We start from the raw sequence: 14,470 nt of genomic DNA, 5'->3' as shown, positions 1-14,470 counted from the left end.
TGGGTCTAATAGGGAAAACCTAGATAAGGGAAAGCACGGACAGTAATTCTTAATTCTCATTCCCCAAATTATATCAAGTTACTACATTCCTCTGTTTCCATTCCCATAAATCTGGTCCAGGTCATTATCATTACTTTCCTAGATGATTGTGATAACCTCTTTAATGAACCTATTGCTCCATTTCTATCCATTTTCCCCATAAAGGCAAAGTATCTTTAGGAGCGCTGATCAGCCTCAATCCTCACAAGAACCTTCTGAGGTCGTTTCTGCTAGTCTCATGTTACTGCCTGAAACCTGAAGCACAGAAAGATGAAGTCACCAAGTTCACCCTGCTAGGAAATGGCAGAGCTAGGATACAACTTATACTCTATAACCATTGTGCTCCGTGACCTCAACAGTAGATTGCTGTGGTTGTCATTAAGGCCATATTAAACAGTGACTTTGTGCCAGAGATAGTATGTGTGTGGGCTGGCACTAGGGGATAAAGATTAGTATAAAAACAAGCAGCTGCGTGAATTTGGCACAACAGCTGTAAAATTAGAAACAGTAGCACTAGAACTGAGATTGCAGGGCTGGAGCTTATGAAGTTTATGAACCTTAATTAAAATGTCACTGATGTAGGTGCCAAAAAACATGAAAAGAATAATGTATGTTAGTTAATTGTCTTCTAGCTGGGGGAAGAAAATCAAGTAGATAATCAAATGAGCAATGGCCATTTTACATTTTGATTAATAACCTTCTCTATCATCAAAAGATTCTCATAAAAATATCTGGGAAAGAAAACAAGTAATTGGCTAGCTTCAATCCTCTGTGGATAAAAGGACAGTTTGCCTTTCATACATGGTCAGGTTTACTTGAGAGCGATACAATAGACAAATATTAATCTGTCGGAAGCCTGGAAAATAACAGTCAGATATGCTCTGTGATGCAAAGTAATTCGGACATCACATGCTCTTGTGAATGAGACATCATGTTTTATTCAGTTTATACTGTTTGTTCAGACACTGTAAAATATTTTCAGAGAATGAAATGTAGTGTTCTAATTGGAAACTAATTGGCTGTTCTTTTAAACTCTGAACTGTGTACCTAAACTCCTAGAAGTTAATACTGCAATACCAATAAGAGGCAAAACTTACCAAGTTTAAATAAAACACTTTTTTTTAAAATTTTATTTATTTATCAGAGAGAGAGAGGGGAAGAGAGAGAGCACAGGCAGACAGAATGGCAGGCATAGGCAGAGGGAGAAGCAGGCTCCCTGCCGAGCAAAGAGCCCGATGCGGGACTCGATCCCAGGACGCTGGGATCATGACCTGAGCTGAAGGCAGCTGCTTTACCAACTGAGCCACCCAGGTGTCCCTAAATAAAACACTTTTTTAAAGAGCAAAAATAAGCTGATTCACTACAGATGCTGGTTTCCCTCAACAACAATAAAAGTTAAGTAATATACAGATAACTTTTTACATCTTGCCCTATGAAGGAAGAGTCAGGCACAAAGCTAGATATGTGCTATCTTATTAGGGTCTTAGGAAGTAGTTGTTATATCCTTATTTTTCAGAGGGAAAATGGAGGCCTTGAAGACTTAAATAAGTTTTGCACAGATAGTGATAGAACTAGAAAATCTCTGCTTGCTTATTTGTAAGCCCAGATTCTTAATGACTGTATCATATTCTTCTTTTTTTTTTCTTGCTTCCTTCCTTCCATTTTTCTAAAATATTTATTGATATTGAAGATACACTAAGGAGGATTATCATGTAGTTATTGGAGTCTCCACTCAGTTTGAGTTCTTTACACTGTAATATTTAACCATATAGTTTTCTGGGAATTCTTCATGTCTCAATTACTTCACATTACCAAAATGTGTCCTAAGTACAGAGTAACTATTTGGTGAACATTTGATCAATTACATATTTTGTTTTCACATTAACTAACTGGGTATTATTATGACCAGATACCAGCCTAATTAATGCATAATGTTATTCATTCCTACCTTGATCTCTTCATTTTCATGCAAATTTTGAGGAGAGGATTTCCCTGGGTGATCAATATGAATGAGTGTTAACCCACACATTCTGTGAGCACTGATGGCCATGGGAGAAGAACTCATTTATTCCAGGAATCAGTAGGCTACCTATGGCTCACAAGCAGAACATGGGCCAGGAGTCACTGAGTCATGGAACAGTTACCTCTACCTATGTTACTGCTCCTAAATACACTTCAAACTGCTACCATCTTTGAGAATCAAGCCAGGGCCAGATTTACCTTCTGTCTTGTAAGTCAGCAACCATTACTGCATTATGCCTGTACATGCACACAAAATCTTCTTGAAAATTAACATGATAATCAAACATCAGCACTTGTATTTACCCTTACTTTTGCCGACGAGGCAGGAAAGAAGAGAGACCTTTGGAGCTCAATTTTTGAATGTTTTCAAATAGGAATCTTTCTTTTTGTGTACATATTCGGGACAAAGAACCCAAAGGCCTCCAAACCAGGCAAGGGCCAAGAAGTGACAGAGTGGAAGGAAATAAAGTGCCCTCATTGACCCAACCACAGTGCTAATCCGTATTTGCAAAAAGGCAAATTGTGAACTCAGAAGACAGTTTTCAGTCACTGGTTTGTATGCAACAGGGTTTATCGTACAGTCTAAATTTAGAGAAGCACAAACTTAAACTGATTTTTTTTTTTTTCTGCAGTCCTTGTATAATGCTCTGAGGAATAGTCCTTTCCAGTCCTGATGTCATTTAGGATATACTCAATAGCTTTCTAGTCACTTTTGGTTCTTAAAAATACTCGTAATGTTCCAGTTTAAAGCTTTGGTTACATAAGCAGTGCATGCCTCAAATTCTCTTCTCTCCCCAGGCCCATGCTGACAGAAGCACTGAGAAGAGGGAAGGCAGGGTTTTCCGGGCTCCCACTCCCCCAGTGTATGTCAAATAGGAGGGCTACAGAAACATCAGGTTTCATCTGATTTCATGTTTTATGATGGCCACCCGCTGTTGGCTCAGTTTGGTTCCACTTTCTACTAGTGGCCTCCATCCGTGAGTCTTCTACAGTTTCATTGTTTTCTCAGAAGTGTTCTCAGCTTTACCTTCTATTGCCTCTGTTATCCAAGGGCCTTCTGCAGAGGGTTTAAATCTTAGCCATATTGCTAGTCTCACAGTTCATTTTCCCTCTTCTCTATTCCATGATCTACAGAGTTTGGGAACCACTAAAGTCTTATCCCATTGTCTTCAAAGACTACTCCTTCCCAGGAGTACTACATGACTGGATAGGCCAATTCGGCTACCAACAAACTGTCCAGTATACCCTAGCCCACCTTAGGGATTCACTAGAAGTGTTTCCTGTCCTACTAGGATCACGTTTTTCTACAGTCTCACTCTCTACATTCTGCTGTGTTGTGATGGTAACACCAAGGTAGTCTGCTGATAACACCAAGGTAGTCTGCTGATTGTACTGCTCTGCAAGTATCCAACAGGGAGTGAAATGCCAGTCTTTGCTTCACTCATGCAGTTGCCGTATATGAGTTGGGTGAAGGAAGAAAGGAGGTGTTCAATCATGCCTAATCCATAGGCGAGGACGGGGAGCTCTACCACTACTAACGCAGCGCAACGAAAAGAGTATCTGAAATTCCCTCTTCAGTGAAACACATGATGTGCTCTTTCTTCTGAATCTGGGGTGCTTCGCTGAGTGGCCTGGTACAAATACCTCAGCATTTACTAAATTGTGTTTTCAAGAGAGAGATAATGTGAATTTGACTAAATGGTTACTTTAGTAACATTAAAAATTAACATTGTATCATTTAGAAACCTTGTTTGTCATAAGCCATCAACCATTTCTAATGTTTATCTGTTGTGCTGTGACCTCCAAAGAACTTTGTCAATTCCCAAAGCGTGTGAAATAACAGTTATGATTTACTAGACTACTAGACTACTGTGCTTAGTCTGGTACTAAAAATATTTCCTTCATAAATGCTGTTTAAAACCCCTTCAAAATATGTCTGCTTAAATCTCATCATTCTGCCAGGGATGCTTTTCTTTAATACTAATTTTGGTAGCTAATTGTGAGTTACTCATTTTTTCATTCAACCAACATGCAGTGACATCTCGTGTGTAAACAAGCCCTGGGCTTGGGGGGTGGGGAGGGAAGGGGGGCATGAACAATGATCAGAGAGCTCCGTTGCTCTTTTAGAGTCTCCATTCTAGTTGGGGGAAAAAGTGTGCAGCCAAACAAATAGATAAATTACAAATTGTGATAATTAAAGAAGCAAATAAACAGGGTGCTCCTGCAGAAAATTAATTGGAGTGGGACACTTTAAATATGGAAATGAGGGAAGAGCTCTCTGATGCAGCGATGTTTTGGCAGAGATGAGAAGTATGGGAAAGAGGCAGTCAGATGCACGGCAGACAGAATTGTATTCCGGGTATAGGGAAAGCACTTGTTGAGGCTTTGGTGTGTGAAAGAGTATATGAGTTATTCTAGGAAATGGCAGAGGGCCAATATCCCCAGTGCTTACTGACAGAGGGGGAGAATCATGTAGGGTCTATGAGGCCCTGCTAAAGGATTTTGTTTATATTCCACAGATTGGTAAGAAACCATGGAAGTATTTAAAGACAGAAGTGAAATGAAATGATTAAATTTTTAAAAGACCACCGTGCTTTCTCAGCACAAAACAAATTACAGGAGAGCAACAGTGAGCGTAGCAAGACAATTTAGAGTGTATTGCAATTGACCCGCAGGAGATGTTGGTGATTAGGACAAGGATGATGGTAGAGAGGCAGAGAGAGATAGATATACAGAGAATTAATTTTACAGCTAGCAAAGCCAGGATTTGTTAACAGATTAAATATAAGTGATGAAAAATAAAATGAAGTCAATAATGACTTATAGGATGTAGCAAGGAGGAGAGGCTTCTGTTTCTTTTTTTTGGTTGGTTTTTGGTTTTCGGTTTGGGGGTCTTTTTTTTTTTTTTTTTTTGGATTGACCACCAGAGTTAGTGAGGCACCATTTATAAATGATTAAAAGGACTAAAAGGAAGTAAGACCTGGCTGGCTGACAGGGCCAGGATGAATCAGCAGTTCCACTTGCAGACATGTTTATTTCGGTGTATCTGAGACATGGCAAGAGGAGATGCCCAGTAGATGTTTGGATCCACAAGAGTGGATCCCAGAGGAGAGGTCTGGGCTGAGGTGTCACTGTTGAGGTTGTGAGTATTCAGATCACGTGCCAAATAGTAAGATGAATAAAACCATCTAGTGAATGAATAAAGGAAGGTAGGAAGGTAGAGACTAATATTTAAATATAAATTTAGGGTGAAAAACATAAACAGTGAGGTCCTGGGAGGAAAAGCAAGATAATTCAAGAAAGGAGTCTACTAGATATTCATTAAGGAAAAAATTTGTGTTTTTCACCATGGCAATTTTGGGGGAGCGACAAAAGTAAAGAGCATTTCATTTTGAGAAAGAGAAACAACATATGCCTGTAAAATTTTATGTTAATTTACAGTGAGGAGAATGAGATACTTTGAACCTGGAGAATATGGGCCAAGGGAAGAACTTTTTGTTGTGTTTATAATCTTTTTACTTGTTTTCTATTTTAAAAATCTATTCAAAAGATAGGAGCCTTTAGGAGATATTATGTGAAGGTAAAACATAATCTAGTAATGAGCAAAATCATTGATATTTCTGGAGAAAATCAAAGAACCAGACTAGTGAAGTTCTTAAGCTATGGTCTAGACTGACATACAAGTATAGATTTACCTTTTGTAGGATAAGGGTCAACTTCCTCCATTTTAATGGGATGGAAGGATGCAAGGATTGCATAATTCCAAGAAGGTTTATAGATTTAATGCTACAAAGATGAAAGAGTTACCAATCAATTAAAAACTCTGATCATTTAAGAATGCTCTATCCTGTCTTTTGAGGGTAAGAGTGAATTCCATTCTTTTGTGTTTCATTTATATTTTATATTTACATTTTAGTGTTAGGTTGAAATTTCTTTACTATTCACATGATGCTCTTTAAACCATTAGAAAATGAAAAAGAATAGATTACACAAGTAATGCACAAGCCAGTGTTGATTAATATAACTTGTTATTTACCATCTTCTGTCTTCTGATAAAAGTGAATGTCTCCTGCTGCTACCCAAGCCCAAAGACCACCCTCTTCTAAGATGAAAGTTGCTTGAGAGGTCTGCTGAAGGAAACTTTATCTTTCAAAATAAGCAACTCTCCTTAAAATAAAAACAATGTTAGTTACAATATAAAATCCAATCTTTCCAATTACATATAGCCATAACTATGGCTCTTGTTTATGGTGATAAACAACCTGTAGTACATACACAATGTGTTACATGTATGTAATAAACATATATGAATGTGTGTTATATGGGTGTATATCTACATATATACATATATAAAAGCATACACATATGCTTTTAGTATAACCTGTGGTTAAACCATGTAATTTTATAGAAATAAATGTGTTTGGGATGCCTTTTAACTAGCCTGAACTCCATAGTAAATCCAGGATACCAGGAAGGATATAACATATGTTTTCGAAGAGTTTGTAGTTTTAAAGGAGAGATAGTGAAGTAAACAAGTGCTTACAAGACAATGTAATCGGTTCTTCATGATAGGATGGAAAGGATCGCTGGGTTGAGGGCCAGATTCTTGGTTTCAGCTCAGGTCATGGACCCAGGGTTAATGGATCCAGTCCCAAGCTGGGCTCTGCATAGTGGGGAGTCTGCTTGAGGATTCTCTCCCTCTATCTCTGCCCCTACTCATGTGTGCTCAATCTCTCTCTCATAAATAAATAAATCTTAAAAAAAATGGATGTTTAAAGTACAAAAGTCACAAAATACTAAACCTCTCCACATAGCTTTCTAGAAGAAGTGACTTGAAGACGGATTTTGAAGATGCGTACATGTTGAGCAGATGTAGAGTCCTAGCACATTTTAGTAAGAATGACAAAGATGTAAGACACAGTGAGTGTAGGAAAGCTGAGAATTAATGGTCATCTAAAATTGCAGATGAATAGAGTACAACTGGTTTTTCTCCAAATCAAATGTAGTTATTTACCATGGCATCTAACATGTACAAATTCATTCATTCATAGCAGATTTTAGATACTAAATATCTATTAAATAGTGATTAGGTTAACTACTAGAAACTGAAAATTTGGTAGTCTGCTAAAGACACATGAAAAAATAAATGCATCTTACTTCCACAAATGCAGTGCTGCAATATTTACATAGATAAAGCTATTCTGAGTTGAATCTTTTGCCAAGCTGAGTATACCTGTTCTAAATTTTGTGTCCATCCAATGTTTTCTTGAACCATATAAAATCCAAGATTTGGCCTTAGTTAGACTTGTCAGACAATATTTCTTCGTTATTTGCAATGATTGTGATAGATCGATTGCTCCTTTTCTCAGATTTGGCAATGTGGAGGCTCTCTGGAGATTGTGACTTGCTCCCATGTTGGTCACGTTTTTCGGAAGGCAACTCCCTACACTTTCCCTGGTGGCACTGGTCATGTCATCAACAAGAACAACAGGAGACTGGCAGAAGTTTGGATGGATGAATTTAAAGACTTCTTCTATATCATATCCCCAGGTAAACATGATTTCTTCCTCTGCAGGGGAAGATAAAATTTTAAACATGCTGAATATATGTTTCATTATTGCTATTCTTCTACTAGTTTAAATAAGAACATGTTTATCACCATAATACTATAGAAAATCATTTTTGAGAAAGTTACACTATGAAGTCATTTTTCATCTAGATTGAGAAAGACTACACTTATGTCAAATGCCTAAATACTCTTTTCTTAGTTTCCTTCTTGGCACAAGAATTATGCTAGAAAAGTGGAGTAAGCAGTACATAGTGAGATCCAAATTTAGTTAATATATATTAGCTCAATTTAAGAAAAACAGTTTTTTTAAGGAGAAGTAAGCCTTCATATCCTTGTTTCACAAATAAAGCTGGCTGTGTTGGTAAGAAATTTCGTTAATGTTTAAACAGAGATATTTTCTACTGCCTGATGATTTCCTGAAGATAGAGGCTGGTAAATTATGGAGATATTAAAGTGTATATTTTTAAAGAATATTAAATGACATAGTAAATTACTCATTAATTGATATGTGGAAAAGCATAATATAGGATAATAAAATACTACCCTACTTTAGTTACAGAGAGTAGATATGGAAATAGAAGTAAAATTTAGACTATCACTGGGTGGTAGGACTGTGATTTCATTATTTTCCTTACAGTTTTCTAAATTTTTAAAAATAAAGCATACTACTTATTTTTAAAATATTAAAAGAATTTGAAAGGAAAATAAATTTTAATAGAGAATTTTTTTAAAATTTTAAGAGTTAAAAAGAAAAAAATAATGGGTGAGAAAATTCCATACCCGAGTGCTATGATTATTAATGATCTCATTTTTATAATTTTCTAGTAGTTTTTCAAAAAATTACATATTAAAAAAAAAAACTCCCGAGACATTACATTGTTTTTTAAGGAAATAAGATATGACATTGTGAGAAGCTACAAACAAGGAGAAGACACAAGGGTCTTTAAAATCTCAAAGTTTAGACAAAGAGACCAAAAGATAAATTAATACAATGGGAATTCAACTGTACTGATGAAATAATTTTTCAAGTTTTGTTTTGATAGTTTATGTTTATACCATGTAGGCACCAGTGACATTCTTATGTAACCCCAAGAACAACAACAAAAATTCATGCTCACCTCCTCGTTTTTATATTAAAATATATTGCATGGTTTGGAAAAACTAGTTTGGGTTCTGACTGACATGCTCTGATTTCTGAAAGTATATATGAGGCTATGAAAACTCTTCTTTTATAGATAAAGAGGCAATAAGTAGTATGAACTTTCTTATTAAGATTCAGTATTACTATAGAAAAGAAAAATGAGGGCAATGCATGTATAAGCGTGTCATTAGGTAAAGGATTTTTTTTTCACACGTTTTCAGGCTTCTTCTTTGTCAAGAAGCTATTGTCAAAAACACTATTTCACGCATAGATGTTTTTTTTTTCTTTATAGTAGAAAGCCAGTCCAGATATTCAAAGAGTTGAGTTCAGCAAGAACATTTAAAATTCGTAGCAAGGCAGTGACATTTATGTAACCTTTTCATTTTCTTTTGATAATACTTTCTGAATTCAAATCATTACTTGTAGAAACACGTAAGCTCAAATATGAAGAAAGAAGTAATGGAAGAAAGAAATGTGTTATGTGTGATTATATACAACTTATACCAGGGAATATAAGTAATTGAGAATAATTGCCACTATGTGTATTATTAGCCATTCATGATGAATATTATTTGTAAAAAGTGATGTGTTAGTCTTCTTTTGTATAATTTCCCATTGAATGAAAAAGGCAGATAAATGGTAGAACCATTTCTCAAACTGTAATGAAATGACAGCCTTTACAGTTTAAAGGGTAAGAAGGAACGCTTGCTGTCTGGAACTATTGACTTTATGTTGCTCAACAGGGACTGTTTATATATTCTGGAAAGTGTAGTTTTTGTGTTACAATAAATATCATTTAGAAGCTTACTATTCTTATGAGATGGACTCATTTAGATCTGGAAAGGTATTTTGGAATGCAGAAAGAGAACATTTGGGGAATATGCTGAAAATATCTGAGAACTTCCTAAGGAACATTATAGTGTCTCAGAAACTATCAGCATTGCTGGACATGGGACCTGCCTGCTGTAGTATGGGCAAACTGAAAACACCAAAAACACAAAACAATTAATTGCTTCTCAGTGGAAATGGAAAGGAAGTAAGCTGGAAACCAGAGCTGGACTTCAAGAATAATTCTAGCCCCGGGCAGCTTTCAGATCATCCAAAAATAGATAAAATGGGTTGTATTGGAAAATCAGGAATCTGTCACTTGTATGGTGTTGAGCCTTTTTTGAGTGAATAACTATTTAAGTCATTATTGATGGTTTCTGATACTCTTATAATCAAAATCATGAATTTCTTTGCTATCATCTAGAATTGTTGGGATTCTATTTTTCACTGCCTTGAGTAACAGGAAAGTTTGTAAAGAGAGTAGTTGGTGTCCAGGGATGGGTAGGGGGTCCATGCATGGACATCTACACTTAGACTTACATCCTTTGCTATAATATACATAGACACACACAAACACACACATGTATTTATAAAAAATTCTAAAGAGCTTCTGTTGTGTTCTGTTTAATTCTCCAGACCTTCCTTGATAATCTAGCTAAGGAAATTGCTGTGATTCTTTCTAGAAGGACCTCCATGTATCTGTTAATTCGCCCAAGATGTTGGGCATCTTCTGTGAGGAAACCCATTTTTTACACCGGGGCTTCTATCACGGAATCTTATTCTTGTATGCAGCTGTTCAAAATGCAGTCTTTAAGTACTGAGCCTTCATGAGTAATTCTGACAACTTTGCTTCTTCTCAATATGGCCTATACAATACTACTTACCTATTTCATTGTTTGATCTCTGCTTCATCTCTGTCCTGGAAAAAGCAGGTATTCTTTCTCTCTCAATAAGGTATTCCCTGCTGTTGTGTTACCATGGCCAATCCATTATTACCACATAACACATTGTTTTATGTTTATTACATGTCTCTGTGTCCAGAGACTTGCAGTTACAGTGCTTAGCAACTTTCCTGTCACTTTGCAGTCCTTGAAAAATAAATATGTGTTAAATAATTAGAAGAATCAGTGAGTGACTAAATGAATGAATGCCTTTGAAAAGGAAGCCGCTTATGTTTCATCTTTTCTGCTGAATTCTCCATGGATGTCTGGTCTGTACCAGGGGATCTCACAAGAATTGCAGCAGATTGGGAGCCTTTCCCCACTTCTCTGATCTAACCCCTGATTGAGGATTCACTGATAAAGAGATGTGAAAAGGGCTCTTCATGTAGCCATGATGTCATTCGTGTGTGTTTGCCCCCGAAACAAATGTTCCCCTGGCTTACCCGTGTTCTTAGGGTATGATAATTACACCGTAATTAGAGGCCCCCACCGTGATACAGTCTTACCTCCCAGGACTAATATAAAATCAAACTGATGTGATTTAGGTAGACAACAACATTTTGTACTAAAGCAGCATAATACAAGAGCCCAAAAGCTCAAGATAACTTTTTACACATGTTGATTTTTATTTTTCTCATGACCCCCATTAATTTAAAGTGACAATGGGTTGTATAAATAACTACGTATGTGAAATTACCTTTATCTGACTTTACTTTTTCAAAATATTTACTGTGTGTCCTAATTGTCTGAGCTATGCCCATTAGCTTTAGACAACTATTGATTGAGCTGGCAGGGTCTAATTATGTCTCTCAATGGGTATATGAATGAAGAGTAGAAATACTTTGAAATAGTGTTGAAGAATACATTTCCAACATTTGTTTAGTTTGGTTTTTGGCTGCCTTTTTTAGGATGCAAATACTATAGCATCATTGATTTTTAAAGCCCTGTGGGCTCTTAAAGTCTGAGGCAGTTTTTACTAGTAATTGGGCTGTTTCAGCTTTAGGCAATCTGATTGTTCTAGCAAATCCTTTGAAATGAAGTGATGTAAGCAGAAACCACTCTTCACCGAGCACCCCATTATAAATGGCAATGATTTTTCCTGTTGGGTCGCAGGGAAAAAGCTTAAGAACTTCAAAATAGAGTGTAGTCATAACACTAACTGTATATTCGAAATTCTGGTTCTATAAATACTGATTTTCTTTCAGGGGAAGGTAGATTTCTTTTTTTTTTTTTTTTTTTTTTTAAAGATTTTATTTATTTATTAATTTGACAGAGAGAAATCACAAGTAGATGGAGAGGCAGCCAGAGAGAGAGAGAGGGAAGCAGGCTCTCTGCTGAGCAGAGAGCCCGATGCGGGACTCGATCCCAGGACTCTGAGATCATGACCTGAGCCGAAGGCAGCGGCTTAACCCACTGAGCCACCCAGGCGCCCGGAAGGTAGATTTCTAACCTTGTATCAGTTGACACAGTGATTAGAAGCCGCTGTCCTTCCGAAACCTCCATTTGTTCTTCCTTTTCTTTTCTTTTTTTTTTTTTTTAATTTATTTGACAGACAGAGATCACAAGTAGGCAGAGAAGCAGGCAGAGAGAGAGGAAGGGAAGCAGGCTCCCCGCTGAGCAGAGAGCCCGACGCGGGACTCGATCCCAGCACCCTGAGATCATGACCTGAGCCGAAGGCAGTGACTTAACCCACTGAGCCACCCAGGCGCCCTGTTCTTCCTTTTCTTAATGGACAGCTTGTGCTCTTGTTTTGAGCAGAAAAAAACAAATAGAAAATAGAATTTAAAGGTCCCCAAAACATACATTAAATGTATTTGTATGTAACCGGGAAAACAGCTCATTTTCCTTTGGAAATACTGTAGCATTTTGATCTGTATTCCAGATAAACAGAAACCACACATTTAGAAACACACCCTTGAACTTATTTTGAAGGTTAACTCTATTTGCTAACCTTTTAAAAATACTTTACAAAGATCAGTCCATCGAAGGCAGCCTTTGTTAAGCAGCATCTTTGGGTCATTATTAAAGTTTAAGACCTATGTTCATTTCTATCTCTTGAAATTTTTATCTATGAAATACAGATGTTTTTCAGCCTGCTGATTTTTTTAAAGATAAAATATTTAATAACCAATCCTTTGAGTGTAGGGCCTAATTTCTTTTATAAGTCATAAAAATGTGGTTCCAGGCAGATTTCATAAAGACAGGTTTTGATGTTCCCTGCAAAATGTGCAGCATGCAGATTCTTTTTTTTAATAATCCAGGGATATCAGTTTTTGTTTGGTTAACATGAACTCATCTGAAAAGTGTGCAGCAATTCTGAACATAAAGTACATTTGCGTCTATGAATTTTGTATTTGTATTATTTAACAGCTTTTCAGCAATGTCAACCATAGTATCACCAAGTGAATATGATATGATGAAGAAATTCTAAATCGTTTTAATAGGTTGTATTGTGATAACATGTAATTCATATATCTGGTTGACACCATGAAATGCTAAATGTGGAAGTAAGGGATGACAGCTGTCCTCGATATTGTTGGTATAATGGACAGACAACTTTTTCCTTGCTATGGTTAAAGGCTTTTGAATTCTTTAAGACATTAGGTCAGTTTTTATCATTGGTATTTTTATTGGTATTTTATGGGTGTTTATTTGTATTTTTAATAATAATGATACTTCCTTCTGTCTTCATTGGGTAAGTATTCATTAAGTTCCTGATCTGTACTATGCCAGGTAGGGGGGATACAAACACAGAAAAGATGTTGCCTTTGCCGTTAAAAAGTGAACTGTCTACATCATCACATTTAATTTGTTTAAATGAAAAATGTTATGAGGTGCTTGGTACATGAGGAGCACATTGTCAAGACTTTAAAGGGTTACTGATGTGAGCTGCCAACATTTCCTTTGATTTCTTCTTCTCACTGACAAGCATCAAAATCAAATGAATCTCTAAGTTTTTTCTAATCTACCTGCTAAGTTTTCTCAAATGTCTTGAGGTGTCCTCATTCTCCAGTCATCCCACATGCAGAGAAACCGCTGATGGGCCTCTGGCTTCAAAGCTTGGGCACTTTTCACCCACTTTCACCATATTGCTGGAGGACATTCCTAAAACTCAATTTCACTTGATCTCTCACTTATCTAACAACGTTTTATTTATTTATTTTAAATATTTTATTTATTTATTTGACAGAGAGAGAGAAAGCAAGAGAGAGGGAACAGTGGGAGAGGGAGAAGCAGGCTTCCTGCTGAGCAGGGAGCCCTGTGCAGGGCTCCTTCGAACTCTTGAGCGCTTAGAATGTGCTATCACCACTCTAGATTTTCAGCACTTGTTTTTTTCACATGTATATATGCGTTTGCACATATATGTGTATATTTATTTATATTTGCATATAGATATACCTATGTATCTAGTTGTTTTTCATATTACTACTAGGAATGAACATCTTTTTCTTATTACTTGGATTTCTTCTTTTTAGTCAAATCATTTTTTCACTTTACTATTGGATAGCTTTTGTCCTTTTACATATCAGTAGATCTTTATGTATTTTGGGTACTCTGCTATATCCACTGCAAGTGTTTCCTCCCAGACTACTACCCATATTGTAAAAATTGATACACAAAAAGATTCTTTAAAAAGGAATTTAATTGTTGAAGTAAAATCTGGCCCGTTTAAGCCTTTATGGCTTTAGAGATTATTTTTTGTAAAAACATTGCCCTCCAATCCCCCCACCCCCTAGGGCTTGGCAAATTTTAGGTACTCCAGAAGTGTTTGTGATTTAATTTAAGTTCTAGTTAGTTAAATGCATGGGAATTTTTTTTTTTTTTTTTTTAGGAATTCAGTGATCTCTCTGGGTCGTAATATAAGCAGAATGCCACAATCAGATGACTCTCCTTATGAAAGTATTAGTATCTTTATCCATGGAACATAAA

General features: G+C 36.4%; 1 protein-coding gene across 2 annotated transcripts in view; it reads left to right on the top strand.

The window, feature by feature from the left end:
- Positions 1-14,470, top strand: part of GALNT13 (polypeptide N-acetylgalactosaminyltransferase 13) — a 540,912-nt gene that overhangs the window by 375,158 nt on the left and 151,284 nt on the right. For both annotated transcript variants that reach the window (XM_059167305.1, XM_059167304.1), the window contains one exon: positions 7,431-7,611. In XM_059167305.1, the coding sequence (XP_059023288.1) occupies positions 7,431-7,611 (181 nt within the window). The remainder of the gene's footprint in view (positions 1-7,430; positions 7,612-14,470) is intronic.

Source organism: Mustela lutreola, chromosome 3, assembly GCF_030435805.1.
Source record: "Mustela lutreola isolate mMusLut2 chromosome 3, mMusLut2.pri, whole genome shotgun sequence".
Classification (NCBI taxonomy): Eukaryota; Metazoa; Chordata; class Mammalia; order Carnivora; family Mustelidae; genus Mustela; species Mustela lutreola.
Note: the sequence above shows the minus strand (reverse complement) of the source record. Positions and strands in the feature narration are given on the sequence as shown.